The sequence below is a fragment of the Globicephala melas genome, chromosome 15 (assembly GCF_963455315.2).
Source record: "Globicephala melas chromosome 15, mGloMel1.2, whole genome shotgun sequence".
In the NCBI taxonomy this organism is placed as follows: domain Eukaryota; kingdom Metazoa; phylum Chordata; class Mammalia; order Artiodactyla; family Delphinidae; genus Globicephala; species Globicephala melas.
In genome coordinates, this window is record NC_083328.1 from 7,907,482 (window position 1) to 7,928,672 (window position 21,191).

Sequence of the window (21,191 nt, forward strand, 5' to 3'; positions counted from 1 at the left end):
CCTTTACAAAATGTCCGTGTGGCGTGGGCCTTGGGGAGAGCTCTGGGTTCACATCCTGACTCTTCCCGCTGTGCGACCTTGGACAAATCTCCTTCCCTTTCAGAGCCTCGGGCATCCCTGTCTGTGACGTGTGGGTACCAGTCCCTTTGGTTGGCAGAGTTATAGTGAAAAGCAAATGAACGTCCTGTACCTGAAGCCCCTCACTCAGACACTCGCCAAATGGGAACTGTCATTAACTTCCGCCCGCGACCCCCTTCCCCGTGGGGCTCCCCAGCCCTGTCTCGCTTCTTCCTCCACCTCACTCACTGCAGCCTCTTCCTCAGCACCTCACACGTTGGTTTCCGGCGCTGCCTGGATGTTCGACCCGACGGTGTTCCCAGGCCCGGCGTCTGTGGCGACATTTGACACCAGTACCTTTTCCCTCCTGAAACTGCCTCCTTTTGACCTTGTGTTCCCCCGACTCTCCTACTTTTCCGGATTCTGGCTCTTTCACCGCTCGCTGCCTCTGGCCATCAGGGGGTGGGGGGCTCGCCGGCCTTAACCGTCTCCCCCAGGAGAGCCCTGATCCGTGAGCACATCGCTTAGCCCCGAGCTGCCCGACGTGGTGGCCACCGGCCATGTGCGGCTACGAGGGGCCACTTGACGTGCAGCCAGTGCAAACGGAGAGGCGGGGGATGCGCCCCTGGTTTCAAAGACTTAATGCCGACAAAGAATGTACACTATCTCATTAATAATTTTTATACTGGTTACATAGAAAGTGACAATATTTTGGGTATATCGGGTGAAGTGAAACTAAAATTGATTTCCTGTTTCTTTTTGCATCTCGAACGGAGCTGTTGAACGTCGTCAGTCACGCAGGTGGCTCGCACTCTGCTGGCAGCGCTGGCCTGGGACATGGACCCCAGCCTTGAGGGCTCACATCCAGGCGGGGCAGTCTCTCACTTGCCCGGTTCTTAACACGCTTTGAGAGATTGTTTGCTCTTTAATTTATTTGCTCATGCACCCATTCCATGCCCTGGGAGTTCCCCCTCGGTGTGACCAGCCTGTTCTAGGCAGAGGCAACAGAGGTCTTTCTGCTGACCGGCCCGTGGCCTCAGAGGGTGCCTTGTGCACCAAGCCCAGGGCCGCCCTGCAGCCCTCCCTGCTGTGCGCTGTGGGGAGCAGACTGCGTGGGGGGCCTCTCCGGGACAAGGGCCCTGGCGGGACTACAGCCAGCTTCCACAGTCCCCACCCTTCTGGATTTCAGGCCCCTCGGGCCTAGGTTTCCTCAGCAAAATATCTCCCGGCCCCGCGTTGGATGCTGGAGTTTGAGGGGGGGGGCGTGACCAAGACCCATCCCCTGCCCTCACGCGAGCCCCAGTCTGGAAGGAGGAGGGCACGTTCCTCACTCTGATCACAGCCCCCTTCACAGACTCGGGGTGAGAGGGGGCGGGAAGCGTATCCCATGCCTGACATCGGAGCCTGGCTGCTTCCGGTTCTGCAGTAGCCAATTCAGGTGTGTCGGAGGCCTTAGGGGTCCCCCTTTCAAGAGCCCGAGGGCCATCAGGTGCCACCAGCTGTCAGGTGGAGCAAGACAGGCCCTCAGCCCACGCCCAGGGCTCCCAGACCATCTGAGGCCTCCCTGGTAAGTCAAAGACCACCCGAAGCCCATGGCTTCCCACCAGCAGTTGGGAGGCAAGCACTGCGTAGAGGTTCTTATCCTTGACATGTTCATGTCTTATTTTTAAATTCGATTAATATGAGTCTGTGGCCTTTTGAGGGGAAGACTCGCCACAGCCCCGTGCGAGCGAGGGCGCGCACCGTTAACGCTCTGTACTCCCCACCTGTGGTCAGTGTGGACCCCGGGGATGCCTGACACCTCATTCACGAGTCGCCTTCCTCACAGTCAGCCTTTTGGGCAATCAAACAGCAAACTCCATCCATCGTCTTGTGTTTGCAGTTTGTGACCAAAGTACCTCAGTGCAGTCATGCTGCCTGCTTGTCGCCTCCTGAGGGAGGCAAGGGGACTGGCCCACCCCCCTCAGAGTCCTGAGGGCTGTTTCCACCTTCACGTCCCCCCCCCCACACACACACAGAGAATCCAGGCCATGTCACCCCCTCCCGGGGACACAGTGAGCTCCCTGTGCGCAGACCTCCCAAGTAGTCACCTGCAGTGGCTGAGTTTCTCCCAAAGAAGCCAGGCTTATTCCTCGTGATGGAAATGCAGGCTTTACTGACCCTGCCTGGGGCCAGCCCGTAATCTTTCCTCCACCCCCGGCAGCCTCTTGCCCCTCACTCTCCCTTTCGGTGTTCTATCTTATCGTCTATGTTGCCAAAAAGCACAGTGGGCTAAATGAGATAGTGCATTAGTTTCCTATTGCCGCTGTAACAAACTACCAGACTTGGGTGGCCGAGAACAATGGAAGCTTGTCATCTGACAGCGCCAGAGGTCAGAGTCCAGGATGGGTTTTACCGGGCAGAGCTGCGTTCCTGTAGAGGCTCCAGCTTCTCAGGCCGCCTGCAGGCCTTGGCTTGTGCCCTCCGTTGTTCCGACCTCTGCTTCCATCTCACATCCCCTCTGACTCTCACCCGCCTCCTCCCTCTCATCAGGACCGTTGTGATTACATCAGGCCCACCTGGATACTGCAGGGTCATCTCCCCAACTCAGGGTCCCTAACCTAATCACATCTGCCGAGTTCCTTTTACCACGTAACCTAACAGAGTCACAGGTTCTGGGCGTGAGAACATGGACACCTTTGGGGGCCGTTACCGTGCTCACCGCACATAGCCTTATTTATTTAAGAAGAGGCTGGCAAAGAGTTTGATTATTTTTTTGCCATGGAGTTTGGTGTAAAAATAGAGAAAATGACCCAATGGAGGAACAAAAGGACTTCTCCAAGGAAGTCACCTTTAAGGACGCAACCTATAGGAAAATGAATAATCAAAGGGGAAACTATAATTCCTCTTGAGCAAATACTTTCACAGGTTACAATACAAATCAGTGTGGGTTAATTATGTTTGGCAAAGAGCTTATGGTACAACCCTGTCTGTTAAGTCACTCTGCAGTGGTGGAGATGTCCTGTGTCTTTGCGGTCCAGTGCCGTGGCCACCAGCCTCATGTGTCTACTGAGTACTTGAAATGTGGCTCCTGCAACTGAGAAGCTGAATTTTTAAATTTAATCGAGTTACATTTGAACATAAAGAGCTGGTGACAACTGTATACAACCGCATGGGCTGGAACAAGGGAGCCTCACCTGGGTCTGTAGGTAGGCGTTAGGAAGCCCTCAGTGAAGTAATTTGCAGAGTTTTCTCCCAGAGGCGAAGGTCAATAGCTGTCCTCAGATTCTTAGAAGGGCTTCCTGACCCCAAAATGTCACAGGCCCCTGTCCAGAGGGAAACCACAAAGAACAGTGGAGCACAGGATACCTGGAGCCGTCGTTCTTCCTAACGCCGCAGAGCTGTGCGCTGTGGTCTCGAGCTGGATTCAGAGCGTGGGATGGAGGCCCCTTTCGTTTGGGTGCTTGGCCAGAGGAACACAAAAGGCAGTTACCAAAAGAGCAGACGCCAGCGAGCCCGTGTGTACACACAGCTCAGCTCAGGGCCTGAGTAGGCCCAGGGCCGGAGCTACGTAGAGAGCTGCAGCGTTCCAGAGGCAGAGAGGCCGAGGATTCGTGTCCCGAGCCCTCTCCTTGGCCCCTACAAAAATCCTACCTGTCTTCCCAGCTCAGATGCTGCCTCCTCTGCGACACTGCTCTTCATCTCTTTAACCTGAATTTATCCTTCCTCTTATGTTCTCCCACAGCACAGGGGCTCTTCTTCTGAAATAATGTTTTACTTTCTCCCCATGTTATGGTTGGATTGGTACACCTTTACCAATACTAGTCAGTTTTACTTGGGCGTCTGCATCGGCCTCGGAGCTTCAAGAAAACGTAGAAGCTTAGGCCTTGGCCCAGACTTGCTGAACTGGGTCTGGCACATAGATCAGGCTCAGTAAATACCTTATATGCCCCAGCTCTCAGTAAAGGAGATGTTGCCGTATACGAGTCCTTTCAAAGTGTTTGAAGTATTTTCTCCGTTACTTCATTTTTTTTCTATTTTTTAAAAGTTGAGATAGAGTTGACATGTAAGATTGTGCAAGTTTGAGGTGTACAACATGTTGGTTTGTACAACCACTTATGTATTACAGTATAATGGCCATAGTAGCATTAGCTCACACCTTTATCACGTCACGTCGTTAGTATTCCTTTTATGCTGAGAACAGTTAAGATCTAATCTCCTAGCAACTCTGAAGTTTATAATACAGCGTTGTTGACTATAATCACTATGTTGTGTGTTAGTCAATTACTTCATTTTAAATAAGATAAAATGTTCGCAGGTTCTGAAACGGGTACTGGTGGCTTAGGATAAAATTTCCAGTGACTATCAGACATGGCTTCAAAATCCATGTATCTCCCATGCATCGTGCCCCAAAGTAGCAGCTAAAATGCAGGATGGTGACCCCAATCCACTTCAGATACAAGCAAATCGAACCTACCTTATAATATTCGATGGTATTCTAAGCAAATTGTCTTAGACTGACACCAGCAAAAACTGTAGTCCACAGCACATTCAGGGAAAATAAAGCTTAGTGGTGTTCTTAAGTGAGTTCATTTAAACAGCGGGGCACAGTTGGCATTATTTACGTGTATGAGGGAGGGAACGGGGCAGGAGAGGCGCCGGGATTGCTTTATGTAATGGTAACCAGCACCACATTCGAAGCAGTTTTTAGGAGACCTTAACGAATGTTTCCTTCTCTTTTCTTCTCCCATGGCTGCTTCCTGACCCACCTTCTCACTCCAGGATTTGCGCAAGCAGGTAGCGCCGCTGCTGAAGAGCTTCCAGGGGGAGGTAAGCGTTTATGTTTCTCTCGCATCCTGAGCCGCCTTCCTGTTCATCACGCTTTCTTTCTGTTCTCGTAAAGTAAGTGCCACTGGCGGAAGGTGCTTGCTTGGAGGGAGCCTCCCCAGCCGCCCCGACCCATCCACGTGCAGGTGACGGGCTCCTCAAAGTGAGGTTTCCACCGATTCCTCCATTAAAGCCCACGTGGGAGGGGAGGCGGGATTAGGGATGTCAGAAGCGGCGGAGGAATCCGGGGAGTAGTGGCCGGCGTATCGCACTTCCCACGGTGGATTGGACTTGTTCAGACCCCAGCCTGGGAGCCCACAGACCTCCCGGAGCTCACTGGTCCCCTGAGCTGGATGGGGGCTGCAGCCACGAAGTCTCCCGCACAGAAAGGATGTGCTCTGTCAGTCTGGTGCCTTCCTGCACAGCCGTGGGGGAAATAGGAACTTCACAGGCAGAAGCCACGGGGAGTAGGTTTGGGCTCAGTATAAGGAACGTTTTCTCGTGGATCCTTCCAGAGAAGGGCCAGGCAAGGTGGCAGGCAGGCGGCCAGTCATCTGAGACCTGTGTGCCCTGAATGCTGTTCGTCACAGGTTATGCGGGCGGTCTGGGTGGGTGACACGCCTGCTCCTTCTCTGCCGTTTGTGTAGACACTCGGTGAACTTCAGAAAACCAGAAACGATGTTAGTGTCGGGGGATTATTCGCTCCCCGCTTCTCCTGTAGGAACGATGACCTAGTAACAGCAGCGAGGGGGAGCAAGGCTGTTTTCAAGCCCTCTAAGGAACCCACGCCGGTGGGGCCTTAGAAATTTCGTGTCCCTGCAGCTTCCCAGCTCACAGAGAGCCCGGGAGGAGGGGCTGGATGCGGGGAAGTGAGGGGGCGAGTTGGGGAGTGCCGAGAGGCTGGGATCCCGGCCCCCCGAGCTCCCAGCAAGAGATCGGGGCTGCCGTTTGGCCAACTCTTCAGTGCGCGGGTGACAGCAGAAGGTGCGGGATCCAAGGAGGCGGCGGAGGGCGGAGGGGCGATTCCCGGACGGCGAGGGTTGCATGTGAGGGCAGCAGCCGCTGCAGATTTGAGAGCAGTGCAGGCGGGGCTCCTCTCTCTGTTTATCATTTCCTGCCGCAGGAAGTCGTCCCCCGTGCCTGGCTCCCTGAGGCACAGAAGGACATCAGTAGCCCAGGTCTCGGAAGGACTTGAATTGCCCTTTCCTCAGAATTACATGTCCAGACCCTCATCTTCTGAGTAAAGCCATCACCTTACACCTGCCCACGTGTGATCGAAGCTCTTCTTCTACCTGTTCAGCAGCTTTTGTGAGACCCATCAGCTTAGTGTTTCTCTGGTTGAAATAGCTCAGGGTGCTCTTTCTGTTGGTTGCTTGTTTTTCATTCTTTCTGAAAAATTTCCAACCTACCTAAAAGTAGAAAGACTGGTATAACGAAGGGCCGAGCGCCCTTTACCCAGACTCCTCACCTGTCAGCGTTGTGCCACGTTTGCTCCCCTCCCCCCACCCCTTTGCTCAACATTTGGAAGTGAGTTGCAGCCAGCCGGCCACCCCACACCCTCAGCGGCATGGGCGTCTCCTAAAATTAAGGGCATTTCCACAGTAACCCCGAGTATCACAATTGGGAAAATAACACGAATTTCATAATATCTGATATTCTATCCAAAATCAAATTTCCCGTTACCCCTAAAATGTCTTTTATAACTGCTCGACATTGCATTTGAGGGATATATATATATATATATATATATATCTCTTTTAATATAGACACTCTCTCCACCCCCTCACCTTTGTTACTGATTTTTTTTTTAAAGAATCTAAGCCAGTTGTGTAGATTAGCCCACATTCTGTTGGGGCGATGGGCTTACTTCTGGCAACATATATTAAATTAAAAATGCCTGTGAGACATCTAGGCTTCCTATTTGCCTGATTTTTTTTAAGGCTATTTGAAAAGTAAATATTTTTATAGCACCGTTAATATCTACCAAGCTGCTGCTAATTGCTATATTTATGTTAAATAATGTGTGCTTTCCAATAAGCTGATTTGAGCAGAGGGGGCTAAATCCTGCTCGTTTCTGAAGACTGAGCTTGCATAGCAGCGGGTAACTGCACATGGGGACCACGAGTGCAGGGATGACCAGGGGCAGCGTGTCCTGATGCTTAGATGGGGCGGGACCCGTTGTTTTTCTAAAAAGCCACCTTCTCTAGTAACCAGAGGCTCATTCTCGTACCCATCACTCGAGTGTCTGCTGCTGCAGTTTTATTTATCGGATATATTCTTTGAGTTCATCCCGATGTGCTTGAGTTCCCCTAGAAGAAAGTACCGTGTGAGTGAAAAGGTAATCTTCGCCTCAGAATCTGTACAGATTTCTTCCTTGCTTGAGATCCCCAAAAGAAAAAAACAAAACAAAATCAAAATAAAGTTTTCGGACAGCGAGAAATTCACAGACAGAGGCTTTTAGAATTCCCGCGTGAAGACTTCTTTATTGTGTGTCATAACGTCACGGGAAACGCTAGCCGGGCCAGGGTGCCGTTTACGCCCTTAGGTGTTTTCTCACGGTCCTCGGTGTAAATCCAGACGCCCCCCTGCCTGTGGTTTGTGGGGCCCACGTGGTTCACTAACTGCTCACCTCTCTAGGGTCCGCTCACTCCTTCCTCCTGTCCCAGCATACATGGCCATCCTGAGTCTCTGACAGGTCCTTGTGCACTGGGCGTCCTCACTGGCCCCCAGGCCTTCGCACGGCTGACCTGCTTCCTGAAACGTTCCTCTTCCTTCCTCTTTACCTGGCTCACTTCCTCAAGGAAGGTCTTCCCTGAGCCCCAAAGGATGGGCCAGGTACCCCCCCATCGTGTGCTCCGAGCTATTTGTGACACATTTGTCATCATACCCGAGAGCCACCTGTCACTTTGTCTCGGTTCTCCTTTTGTCTGTAAAATGTGTGAAGGCAGCCACTGTATGTTGTTCTGTTGGCCCCTGTGTTCCCAGCACCCAACGCAGCAAGTGAGAGGCAAAAAGTGTTTGGGCTCTCAGAGTGGTTATTGATAAATGATGGGGCAGCCAGGTTCCCCCGGGGCAGTTTCTAAAGCACTTTGCCTCTCTCCTTTCTTCAGGATCTGTTGCTGTTCATAAGGTGAGAGGGACCCTGGAAGGTATGCTCGGGAAATACCTTTAGAAGAAACTAGGAAATAACGATTTGTTGCCCTTGATTGAAAGGTTTGGGATCATACAGTCATAATGGTTATTCATAATTGTTATAGCAAAGTCATCAAGTTTAACTCTTACACCCAGCCAGCTGATTGGCGAGGCAGAGGTGGGGAGGGTCAGTCCAATTTAAGGTTTATTTTAGTCCAGTAATCAGGCAGTCCCTTCAGTGAAGTGACAGTCACACTGTCTAGGAAGACGCTAAGTCTTCCAAATTGCCTCCCCCGCTCCTGGCTCCTGTCCCTGAGGAGGGTCCTCGTGCAGAGGTTGAGGGGTGAGGAGTCGGCTTAGGCCCCACTTCTCTTGGCTGTAGGGGAGCTGCGTATTCAACCCACGTGTCCTCAGGGAGGAAAATCCTCTTAAGAAATAACTTAGTTGCTTATATTAGAGGGGAAATAAAAGACTAAAAATCCATGAGCTTAGCATCCAGCTTAAAAAGTTATAAAAGCGTGATAGAATGAGCTCAAAGAAAAGAGGAGGAAGTAAATACAAAGTGCAGTAATAGTGTATAAATTAAACTAAATGAAAAAGAAAGAAAGACCCAAGAAAGAGCCCAAAAGTTGGTTCTTTGAAAAAACTACTACAGTAGACAAACCACCTTCCTAAATCAAGGGGAAAAAGGTAGGAAGGAAAACAGGGTAACTTCGCAGCTGCAGCAGAGATTAAAGAGATAGTAAGGGAATATTATAATCAATTTTATGCCAATGAATGTTAAAACCTAGGCAAAATAGACAAATTTCTGGTATGCTGTGATGTACCAAAGCTGATTAAAGAAGAAGTAGAAAATCTGAATAGCCTTATAACTATTGCAGAAATATTTCCACAAGGTCTAGACAGTTTTATGGGAGAGTCCTATCAGTCACTCATGAAACAGATAGTTCTCTTCTTTTGCACTTTGGGAAAATTTCTTTTCCTTCAGAAAACAGAAAAAGAGAACACTTCCTAACTCATTTTATGAAGCTAGTGTAACCTTCATACCAAAACCAGACAGGAACAGTATAAGAAAAGAAAATTAAAACCTGTCTTGTTTATGAATAGATAATGCAGAAGTCTTTAAAAAAGTATCAATAAGTTGACTCCATCAAGCCCCATGTATCCCAAGAACGCTGTGTGGTTTAACAGAAAAAATTAGTTATGCAAGTTAGTAATAACCATTCTCAGATTAAAAAGGGAAAATCTCAAAAGTTACAGGAAAAGAATTTAGTAAATTTCAACATTCATTCACGATTTAAAAAAACAAAAAAACTACCAGCAAACCAGGAATAGAGGGGAAATTTGTTAACCTGGGAAAAGGCATTTATCAAAAACCTACATCAGTCGTCATATTCAGTGATGTTAAAAACATTACCTATGAAATCAGGAACAAGACAAAAATGGCTACTGTTGCCACTTTTATTTAACATTGTACTGGAAGTCTTAGAAGACTAGTCTTCATGGAAGACTAGAAAAGGAAATAAAGTACAAGTATTAGAGCAGAAGAAATAAAACTGTCATTTTTCAGGTGAGCCTCAATTATGTAACAAGGTTACTAGATACAAGATCAATATAAAAAAGTAATTGCATATCTCTACATCAATAGGAAACTGAAAAAGGATACCACTGCAGATAGCAACAAAAAAATAAAGGATACCTAGAAGTAAATATGACAACACATAGGAACTCATTCTGGAGAAAAGTATAACATTCTTATTGAACAATATTAAAGAAGAGTTAAATGGAGAAAGTCAAGGTGTTCAAGGAAAGAAATTCCCACTACTGTATTATTAAAGACATCAGTTTTCCCCAAATTGATGATAGAGTGAGTCATTGTAGTTTCAATCAAAATTCTAACAGTATTTTTCATGAAACTTGAAAAGCTGATTCCAGAATTTATATGCAAGAGCAAATGGTCAATAATGACAAAGATAATAGTAAATAAGAATAAGACAGAGAATTTGCCCAACCAGATTATCAAAGCTACAGTAATTGGCACAGGGACAGATAAATACACCAGGGGGACGTAGTAAAGAAATCAGGAACTGACCTGTGCATATACAGAAGCCAAATATATTGCAAACATGGCATTGCAGATCAGTGAGGAAAGCGTGGACTTTTCAATAAATGGTCTCCTGACCATTGGTTATCCTTATGGAATTAAATGAAATTAGATCCCTACCTCACACCATATGCAAACACAAATTACAGGTAAAGACTTAAGGTGAAACTTTCAACCTTTCAGAAGAAAATATAGAATATGATGACCTTAGGTTGGGTAGGATTTCTTAAACAGGAAACCATAAAGGAAGACATCGTTACATTCAACTACATTAAAATTTTAAAGTAATAGCTTTCTTTTTCTCATGGAAAGACAGCCTAAATGAAGTGAAAGGCCAGCCCAGTGCTGCTAGCTCAGTTTCACCTTTATGAACTAGGAAAGGGCGCCACCTCCCTCAAGACATTTTCCTTATCTGTTGGAAACTTATCATAATAAAGATTCAAACCTATCTGAACGTTTTTTCATAATAAAGATCAAATGCCCCTGATGTGAATGTTGCCCCCTTGGACCATACTGTGAACCCATCATACATGGGGTAGTTGCCATGCACATAGCCGACAAAGGATTAGTATTCAGGAATTTTTTTTTTTTAACTTTTACCTATTAATAAGAAAAGAAACATACATCCCAATAGGAAAATGGGCAAAACCATGAACAGCGTTCTCAGAAGAGAAAATCAGGATGGTCAGTACACACATGAAGAGATGCTCAACCGTATAATCAAGGAAACGCAAATTAAAATAATCTAAACGCACCTTATGCATATCTACCAGGCTGGCCAAAATTCAAAAGTCAAGATAAGTGCAGAAACGGGTGCAACCTTTTTGAAAACCTATCTGGCATCAGATTCTCCAGCTGAAGAAGTACGTATACTTTGACAGAGCATTTCCACTCCCAGACATACACCCTAAATGAACTCAAACATGGGCCCCAGGAAACAAGGTGAGGAATGTTTGCAAATGATAAACAAGTGGAAACAACCCGCTTTCCATCAGCAGTAGGAAGAATAAGTAAAGAATGATGTAGTCGTACGGTGGAATACAACACAGCAGGGGAAAGTGAATGAAATGCAAAATGGTGCAATACTGAGCTGATACTGTTTAAGATGCATTTGTATTGTTATATAATAGAACCATAACGCGAAGGTTAAACAGGAAATCCAGAACAGAGGTTGCCGCATACAGGCACAAAGGTGGTTTCAAAGGTCATGGGAATGTTGTCACTCACAGGTGTTCGTTTTGTGATCTGTAATTTACATACTCTTTTGTAAGTATGAACTACTTCTTTCCAAAAGAGAGAATCGTGCTTACAAGGCAGTAGCTACATAATTCTATTTTTGCATGTCAGAAGCTGAGTATTATTTTCTCCCATCTCTTTGCATTTTTCTTCTGTGATAAAGCACGCTTGTGAAGCTGTTCAAAATGGCATTTGTGGGACAGTTAGCAAGCGCTGTGTTCAGCGCTTCTCAGGCATGTGCTGCCCGGTCTTCGCCATCCCGGAAAGGAGCCGCTGCTTTGACCTTCCTGCCGGCGGATCTCCAGAGCTGTATCCATCTCTCCTGTTGGCTCCCACTGTGGGAGGACGTGCCCCTTCCTCAAACACTGGTTCCCCCACCACCCCGGGGCTTGGAGCCCAGCTCCTGCTTTCTCAGGAACCACAGTCCTGCAGGGACCCCCTCCTGTGTCTTCAGTCTCTGCTAGTTCCTGGAGTGTTCTCAGCAGCATTCCTACAAGTGGAGGTAGGGAGGGAGACAGACTCCTTTCTCCCCCAGGCGCTCAGCCAAGCTTCTCCAGAGAGCCGTCCGTCCATCCTGTGCGTATACCCACCCCTGTCTGGCGTCCACCCCGCTCTTCCTTGACCCTTTAAGTCCTCAGCTCTCTTACCCCAGTGACATTCAGCCCACCCGACCCTCTCGTGATAACCTCTTCTTTTGATGTCCCGTGATGCTGTGCCCGCTGAGTTTTCTGTTCACTTCTCTGCCTATTGATTTTTAGTCTCCTTGGGCTGTTCCTCCTTTTCCCTTCAGACCTCTGAAGAACAGCCTTCTTTGCTGTATCATCTCTCAGGATCTGCCTGCGGAAAACTCAGCTTTCTCTCTCTAACTTGGTCTTCTCTTTGGAGTCCCAGCTCCTTCGAGAATGCCTGTGTGACACGACCTCGCCGTTTTCCGCAGGAAAGACCTCTTAACCCACAACCCACCTCCCCTTCTCTGGCTTCCGTGCCTGCTGAAGTTCCCTCCTCCTCCGACCTTCACCTTCTTGGGCATAACGCCCCAGGGGGCCTGGCCGCCTCAGGTGGAAATCCAGGCCTCCTCTCTCCCATGCCCCCACCTCCTCCATCCCATCTCCAGAGTGCACCGTCGCCGTCTCCCACATGCTTGTCCAGTGCCGTGTCGTGTGTCACCGAGACCAGTGGTTCCCTAACTGGTCTCTGTTCCCTCTCTTACCCACCCTACCCCCTCCTCTCCTCTGTGCATCAGCAAGGATTGGCTCCTTCCTTGCTTCCAGGGCCTCTCCAGTGCCCTGGGCCTTCGGGGTGCCCTGGCCTGGCCGCTGCCTGCCTCCCAGCCCCAGCTGTTCCCCCAGCCCCCCGACCGGCCCTCTCCTACTCATCCTGTAGGTGTCACCCCTCACAGAGGTGTCCTCTGACGGTCAGTCCAAACTGAGGCCCCTTTATTTCTCTTGTAGCAAGTTGTTCCGTTCAGAGTGCCTTCCTCTGTGCATGTGAGCTTTCACGTCCGCCACTCTCTCTAGATTTTCCATCTGTGTTGGCCTCCTTTCTATACCTAGACCTGGCCCCGTTGAGCATGCGGTAGGTGCCCGTTGGATGGGTGGGTAGAAGCAGCATCCTCATTTCACAGATGAGGAGACGAAGCCCAGCAGGTAAGTAAGGCACCCATCGTCACGTGGGTGATAACGGCGGGCCTGGGCTGTCTGGCCTCCCAGACCGTGTTCTCCAGTGATGGTGCTTGGGGAGCGGGGAGGTGGCGCCCTCTGCCCCTCCCTCCCCTCAGTCAGCTCCCTGGGCTTTGATAAGGACAGTTGATGTTCATTTAGCGTAAAGCGCTTGGCAAACACAACGTCAGGCTCCCTCCCCTTCCAGCCAGCCCCTCCTGTATCAGACCTGGTGCTGCATGCCTGGTCCCCGTAGACATACACATCCATAACTGTGTGCAGATCCTTTGGTGCAACGCAACCTGTGCCCCTTGGAGGAGTGGGGTGCGTGTTAGCCGATGTCGCAGTGTCACCTGCTGACGTGGCCACGGGAGGGACCAAGCCATCATTTGGAGCCTTCCTTTATACCAAAGGTCCACTGTATACTTAGCGCCAGTGGTATTCAGAGCCTCAGTCTGGCCGTGTGAGACCCCACATGGGCTCTGATGCTGAGTTTCACTCTCTCTGTTCATTTCTTCATTCAGTAAAACCCCCGAGAGCCGACTGCGTGCAGCTCTGGGCCAAATAGGAGCTGAGGACGCAGCCGTGGATACAGCTGACAGGCGCCTGTGTCCTAGTGAAGGGACCCAGGAGTGATGTCAGATGGTGACAGTGCTGTGGGGGAAGTGACAGGAACGGAGAAGCGCAGACTCCTCCAGAGACGGTCCTCATGGGAGGTGACGTTGGGGGAAGACCTGCGTGATGAGAAGGGCCAGCCAAGCACGGAGCTGGGAGTGTCGGGCAGAGCGGGGAGGTGCCAAGGCCCCGAGGACGGACAGTGCTCGGGATGAGTGGGGACCGGAAAGGAGGCCCGCGTGCGGGGGTGGGGGGGCTGGGCCGAGGGAGCGAGGAAGCCAGGCCAGAGCAGCCAGCGTGCGGCGGGTGGGCAGGGGTCTCACGGGCCACGAGATGGGAAACTGCCTTGAAAGGCTCTCGTCCAAAGACGTCTGAGTGCGGTATAAAGCAGAGGACTGTGCACACCTGCAGGTCCGTCTGATAGATTTAATAAAAAAGTAGACGAAATGGATTGAGTTGTGTAAATAGTCCATGAATTAGTTAAAAGTGACTGAGTTTCCAGGGTGCCCTGTGGCCTGGGTCTGTTGTCCTGTCACACATTTATGCGTTCAGCTCTAAAGGCCACGGCTAAATAAAGCCAGGAGGTCCGAGTGCTTTACTCCCAAGGACAGTTCGCAGGCGGTTAGAGGCACTGCGTGCCGGCCCAGGCGCTGCCGCTCCGTCTGCTGTGACTCTGCGCATCTGTAAAGCAAGTGGGTGAACGAGGGAGTCGGCAGGGGGCCCCGTGGCTCTGAAGTCCCGTGTGGCTCAGTGGCCGGGTGCGTGGGTTGACCATCAGCGGAACGGAAGAGGGGACATTTTCCAGCAATCACATCTGTTCCTTGAAGGAGCGGCCGTTCAAGGTAGCGAGTTTCCCGTTACTGGGAGCGTTCAGACAAAGGCCGGGGGACCCCCTGTCAGGGATTTTCAGCTCCTACCCAGTCTTCAAGGCCCAACCCAAACTTTGGAGCCTCCGAGTCATCTCAGGGTACCCTCGCCAGAAACAAACCCTTCCCTCCTCATCTCTGGTGGGGCCTCGTTTGTATCTGTCTTGTGATTTTTGAGCCTGGAGACATTGTCTTTATTTTCTAGTTACTGGAACACAGTTTAACTAGCGCTATACTAAGCCTTATGCTTCTGAAATCTCGATGATAGGGACTGTGTGTGTTACACATGCACACACACGCGTACTTACGTCCCCATCATACCTGTACTCAGCAAGTACCACGTTAAGCGTTGTGGGCAGGCTGGTAGTCGAGAAAATTGGGCCAGACAGGTGGGTCCCAAAGCTGGTCCCCGGATAGCCCAGCCGGCTGCCTGAGAATCACCCACACGTTTCCAGAAATACAGCTCCCCGGGCTCCTCCCTCCAAGGTTCTGATTCAGCAGACTGGGGAGGGGACCTAAGAATCTGTCCTTTTACGAAATCCCCACTGATTCTCACGCGTGGCTGATTGTAGGACCCACGGGCTAGGCTCTCCCCAAGGGCAGTTCCTCTAGGTCAAGTTCTGGTTCTGAGCGCCCCGCTCAAGCACCCTTGATCCGTGTGTCAGGAGCTCCGTGATTTCGCTTTAAAATGTATTTCCAGGCGTCATGCCCTTGGCTTCTGCTCCGGCCAGGCTGGTCTATTTACCGTCACCGAACGTGCCTTGTGGTTTCCTGCCTCTGCCCTTTTCCTAAAGTCACGGCCTCCGCTATTATAACCTTTTGCTCTTCCTCACCTATAAAGATCATTTCCATCCTTTAAGACCGAGCTACAAGTCTGCCCCCTTCGTTCCTTTTGCAGACCATCTCAGCCTGCTGCTAACTTTTTCCTTTCAAGGCCCTGCATCTTCTCCCCGACTGTGTATCTCCCTCTTTGCCTGACCGAGCTGGTTGAGGGAGGTATTCGCAGCTGAAGTTTCCTCCCTCTTACCTTCTCTTCGGCAGCAAAGACTCACCGAGTCCTGTGTTTGAGGCTTTGCACCAGGTTCCTAGTGACCCACAAGAAAAGTAAGGTGGCCTCCCCTCCCTGGGGCCCCAAAGGCATCTGCCAGTTTGAGCCCAGTGTCCCTCCCCTTTTTTTTTTAATTTTTATTTTATATTGGAGTACAGTTGATTAGCAGTGTTGTCTTAGGACTTCCCTGGTGGTGCAGTGGTTAGGAATCCACCTGCCAATGCAGGGGACATGGGTTTGAGCCCTGGCCTGGGAAGATCCCACATGCCACGGAGCAACTAAGCCCGCGCGCCACAACTACTGAAGCCCGCACGCCTAGAGCCCGTGCTCCGCGACAAGAGAAGCCACCACAATGAGAAGCCCATGCACCACAACGAAGAGTAGCCCCTGCTCACCACAACTAGAGAAAGCCTGCGCGTACCAACGAAGACCCAACGCAGCCAAAAATAAAATAGATAAAATTTATTCACAAAACAAAACAATGTTGTGTTAGTTTCAGATGTACAGCAAAGTGATTCAGTTATACATATACATGTATCTGTTCTTTTTCAAATTCTTTTCCCATTTAAGCTACCACAGAATATTGAGCAGAGTTCTCTGTGCTCTACAGTAGGTCCTTGTTGGTTATCTATGTTAAATATAGCAGTGTGTACATGTCAATCCCAAACTCTCAATCTGTCCTTCCCCCCTGGTAACTGTAAGTTTGTTCTCTAAGTCTGTGAGTCTGTTTCTGTTTTGTAAATAAGTTCATTTGACAGGTGAGCACAGGGCGGGCCAGGCACCCTGAGGACACGGCAGGCTCTGGCTGGAGGTCAGGGGAGGCTGCCGTCCTGACCCATTTCCAGGGGAACTTCCTTCTCAGCCAACACGACCATCTTCAGACTCTTGGGCCTTTTTACGCGCCTGGTAGTCAGGGTGACTGTGGTGGCAGTGGTGACGGTCGTGGCAGTGACGACGACCGTGTGTTTTAACTCTCTTCCTCCGAAACCCAGCGGCCTGGTGGCTGCAGCGTCTTCCTGTAGGCCCTCTCCATGATGGCTCAATTAGCAGTAGGACTGTGGTTCAATATTCAGGCCAGCTTCCTAATTGAAAACACATTTTCTCCTGCAAAGCTGCAGCTGGTTTGGTTCTGCTCATGCAGAAAAGGATATAACCTTGCATAACATAGGAAATGAACGGTTGAGAGAGAAGCCAAATTCAATTTCAGTCAGATACGTTGAGGCTAAGCCCGTGATCTATGGAAGCCGGTGAGCGAGCCGAGCGCACGTGGAGGGGGTGCGCTCGGCAGCCCATTCATCACGGCCGCCCGCCCGGTGCTGCCTCCGCCGCCGCCGCCTGCGCCACCGCGCCCGCTGCGCCTGGGCCGTGGCTGGACCGCAGCCAAGCGCTCCAGAAGTTAACCTCTTAAAGACCTGGGGCTGCTTTCTGTTGAATAAATGTAATTTTGTGGTCAGAAAGAAATGCTTGTGATGGAGCCGGAGCTTTGAAAACAACAGCCCGCCAAAGCTATTACAAATTGCTCCGCGCCGGGGAAGCCAACAGCACACATGAAGATTCCGAGGGTACGGCAAATTGATTTCGGCCCAGAGCTCTGCAGCTCTTCAATAAAAGTCCTATTAAGCCATTGTATGTAATGAACAATCCAGAGCAAATCTAATATTTTCAGCAGATAATTATTTTTAACATCCTCTCGGTAACCGTCGGCAGAGTTCGTGGATGTTTACAGCGCACAGCCGCGCGCGGCAGGCCCTCCCCGGCCTTCCTTGGCTTCTCTGCCAGAGGACCCGCGTCAAGTGCCCTTGGACGTGGCGCTCCCTGAGGGTCCAACAGCAGACCCTGCTCCGGAACAAGGCCACGGAGGGCTCCGGGCTGCTCTCCCAGGGCCTGGCGCCCAGTAGTTGCCTGGGAAATGTTTGTTGAAATGAACTGAGTTGAAATGCAGAAAAGGGAGCTCAGAGAGCTCTAGAATAAATTAGTAAGAAGATACGCTGGCAAAGCTGACTCAGAACCTGAGGCTCTAGAGATCACAGGGTCACAGGTAATTAATTCGAGGCCCCACGTGACAGAGGGACTGGTGCCAGTGCCCAGAGGAGCCCCAGGACCTGCCCAATTGTACTTACATTCCCTGACAGCTCGGGAAAGAGGGTCTGCATCAGGGAACCCACACCGATGGAGCCACCAAAGTGATCTTGTAGCCAGCCGGGTGGGGGTCACTTCGGCAAGGGCCACCACACGCTCCTGGACCGCTCCACTGCTCTGTTTGTAGCCAAGCTGTGATCCTGGTCATGCCGAATTATGTCTTTCTCCCAGACCGTGAGCTTCTGGAGGACAGGGTCTACTCATTCATTCTTTCATTCAGTGAGTGTTTACTGAACATCTACTGTGTGCCAGACAAGACCCGAACGAGACCCTAGTTTGTGGTTCTAGGTAATTAACTCAGATGCGGCTTTCATGGCGCTTAACAGTTGAGCAGGATCTGTATCCCCACGTGGCACAGTGCTTGGCACATAGTAGGCCCTCCGGAAACAATGGATGGATGGGGATGGATGGAGGGATGGCTGGATGGAGGGATGGGCAGGCGTGTAGACGGGTGTGCGGGTAGGTGGATGGATGGATGGATGGATGGGCGTGTAGATGGTTGGGTAGGGGCAGGTGGGTGGAGCAGGGTGAATGGCTGGATGGAGGGATGGGCAGGCGTGTAGACGGGTGTGCGGGCAGGTGGGTGGATGGATGGATGGATGGGCGTGTAGATGGTTGGGTAGGGGCAGGTGGATGGATGGATGGATGGATGGGCGTGTAGATGGTTGGGTAGGGGCAGGTGGATGGAGCAGGGTGAATGGCTGGATGGATGGATGGATGGGCGTGTAGATGGTTGGGTAGGGGCAGGTGGATGGTTGGGTAGGGGCAGGTGGGTGGTTGGGTAGGGGCAGGTGGATGGAGCAGGGTGAATGGCTGGATGGATGGATGGATGGGCGTGTAGATGGTTGGGTAGGGGCAGGTGGATGGTTGGGTAGGGGCAGGTGGGTGGTTGGGTAGGGGCAGGTGGATGGTTGGGTAGGGGCAGGTGGATGGTTGGGTAGGGGCAGGTGGGTGGTTGGGTAGGGGCAGGTGGATGGTTGGGTAGGGGCAGGTGGATGGATGGATGGATGGATGGGTGTGTAGATGGTTGGGTAGGGGCAGGTGGATGGTTGGGTAGGGGCAGGTGGATGGTTGGGTAGGGGCAGGTGGATGGTTGGGTAGGGGCAGGTGGATGGATGGATGGATGGATGGGTGTGTAGATGGTTGGGTAGGGGCAGGTGGATGGATGGATGGATGGATGGATGGGTGTGTAGATGGTTGGGTAGGGGCAGGTGGATGGATTGATGGATGGATGGGTGTGTAAATGGTTGGGTAGGGGCAGGTGGATGGTTGGGTAGGGGCAGGTGGATGGATGGATGGATGGATGGGTGTGTAGATGGTTGGGTAGGGGCAGGTGGATGGATGGATGGATGGATGGATGGGTGTGTAGATGGTTGGGTAGGGGCAGGTGGATGGATGGATGGATGGATGGGTGTGTAGATGGTTGGGTAGGGGCAGGTGGATGGTTGGGTAGGGGCAAGTGGGTGGATCAGGGTGAATGGCTGGCTGGATGCATAGATGGATGGATGGTTGAATGGATGGATGGATAGATGGATGGATGACGGGACAAGTAGATGGATGGGCAGGGAGGTGGATTGGTGGATGGATGAGGATGGATGGATGGCTGGTTGAAAGGATGGATAGATGGAGAGTTAACACCCCTCGTGTATAAATCAAAAGCAATCTCTATTGATTAAAAAATGGCTCAATTCTGTGTGTTTACATTCCCAACCCCATTCAGGAAATCATGTGATACCAGGAGGCAGTTGTGATATGAAGGTTAAAAGCACTGGACCTAGAGTTAGAAGGCCTAGGTTTGAGGCCTGACTTGCCAGTGACCTTGACCTTCACCAAGTCAGCTGATCTCTCTCAGTGCCTGTTTCCTCATATGATAAATGTGAAGAATTGGGGGCAATAGATTCGAATGAGGATTAGAAGTAGTATTTGTCTGTGAGAGTAGACTGACTCTAATAGTTTTTTTCCTGGACTAAAATTATCCAGCTTGTAACATTTGGTCATATAATATTTATTTGAATACCGTGGAATTTAAATTATTAGGGTATTTTATTTTCTGCAGATCTCCCTCCCCTTGGAAAAACTCAATCTGGATGTTAATTAGGTTTTACTAATGCTCCATCAATTTAATGCAGTAATTCCTAAAATGACACCAGGACCAGATGGTCGAAAGAAGGACTGTGAACCCATGTGCGTGACTTGGAGCGGGGGAGCACGATAATAGCCCAGGGAAGTTCTGTTGCTTGAACGTGGGTCATTCCATGTTCCACTTCTCCCAAATCTTCAGACTGTGCCCCTGCTCTCTTGGCCAGTAATTATTTGCATAGCATTTTGCTTCTACAAATACCATCTCCATGATCTCACGAAGCCTTGCCCCCACCCCACCCTGTTCAGGGGACATTATCGCCACCCAGAGTGAGTGGGTGGGAGGGCAGTAGTGCGAGGAGTGGAGTGGGTTCCTGGGGGGAGGTCTGCACCCCCAGCTCCAGGCTCTCGGCTCTCCTCGCCTCTTGCCGCCTCCTGGTCCCGTTGTGGGATCTGTGGCTCCCTCGTGCCTGTGATCCTCAGGGAGCCCCTGCAGCTACTGGTTCAGATCCCACCCTGCCCCCTACTACCCTGGGGCCCTCAAGCCCCATTCATCTTCAGGCCTGAGACCACGGCTGTCTGGGGACTTGGGAGGGCAAGTGTGGGACGCAGGGCCAGGCATTGTCCCAGGGCAAACCTCTGAGTGAGTGTTCTCTTGAGAAGCAGCAGATGAGCATCACTGCCCTGGGAGCAGTCGTGCCCCGCGGGACACGCAGGGCTCAGAGGCCCAGCTGGGAGCACCTCCTGGCGTCCCCATCCGGGGCTGCACTGTGGGCTGACACCTCCAGGGGTGTGGCAGCCTACTCGGGGTACTGGACACACGCACTGCTCCTTCCTGCTCCCCCTGGCTTCTCTCCTGTGTGACCACCCGCTCCTCTGGCACCTCCTCTCCAGGGTGACAGCTTGGAGTAGCAGAGAAAACCAAACAGACACGTCCCAGATTTTGAGATTAGACAGATCTGGATGTGAGTCCTGACATCGCCTTTTACCAGGGTGACCTTGAATGAGTCATTTTAGCTTCTCCGTGTCTCCTCCTTAGAATGGAAAACCCACCCTGCAGAGCAGAGACGGTGAGTGTATGTGTATGTATTTAAAGATCATGGCGTAAAGCAGGGCTGGAAAAGTGGAAGTTCTAGGTATTGATCACAGAATCTTCCAGTTCCTTCGCCCTCTTAAATTCCCCCGGGAATCAGCCCCAGCTCTCGGGGCCTCTCACCGCACGCCTGCCCTGTCCCTGGTGAGGTTACCCTCTTTCCTGGGCTGTGCTGCCACCTGCCAAGGTCTCCTTGCCTCCTGGGGCGTGGCCTTCCGGTCCAGAGCAAGCTCGTCACTTCCCGGTTGACAGCCTCTGGGACTACGGTACCTTTCTGGATAAAGTTCCCACCCCCACCCCCACCCCCTGCTTAGCCCCCAGGTCCTCCCACTCCACCCCAACCCCCAGCTAGGCACCA

At 51.0% G+C, this 21,191-nt stretch overlaps 1 protein-coding gene across 6 annotated transcripts in view; it reads left to right on the plus strand.

Annotated features, from left to right (window-relative positions):
- Positions 1-21,191, plus strand: part of CUX1 (cut like homeobox 1) — a 372,569-nt gene that overhangs the window by 167,766 nt on the left and 183,612 nt on the right. For all 6 annotated transcript variants that reach the window (XM_030872090.3, XM_060285751.2, XM_060285750.2 and 3 more), the window contains exon 3: positions 4,819-4,866. In XM_030872090.3, coding sequence (XP_030727950.2) covers positions 4,819-4,866 — 48 coding nt within the window. The remainder of the gene's footprint in view (positions 1-4,818; positions 4,867-21,191) is intronic.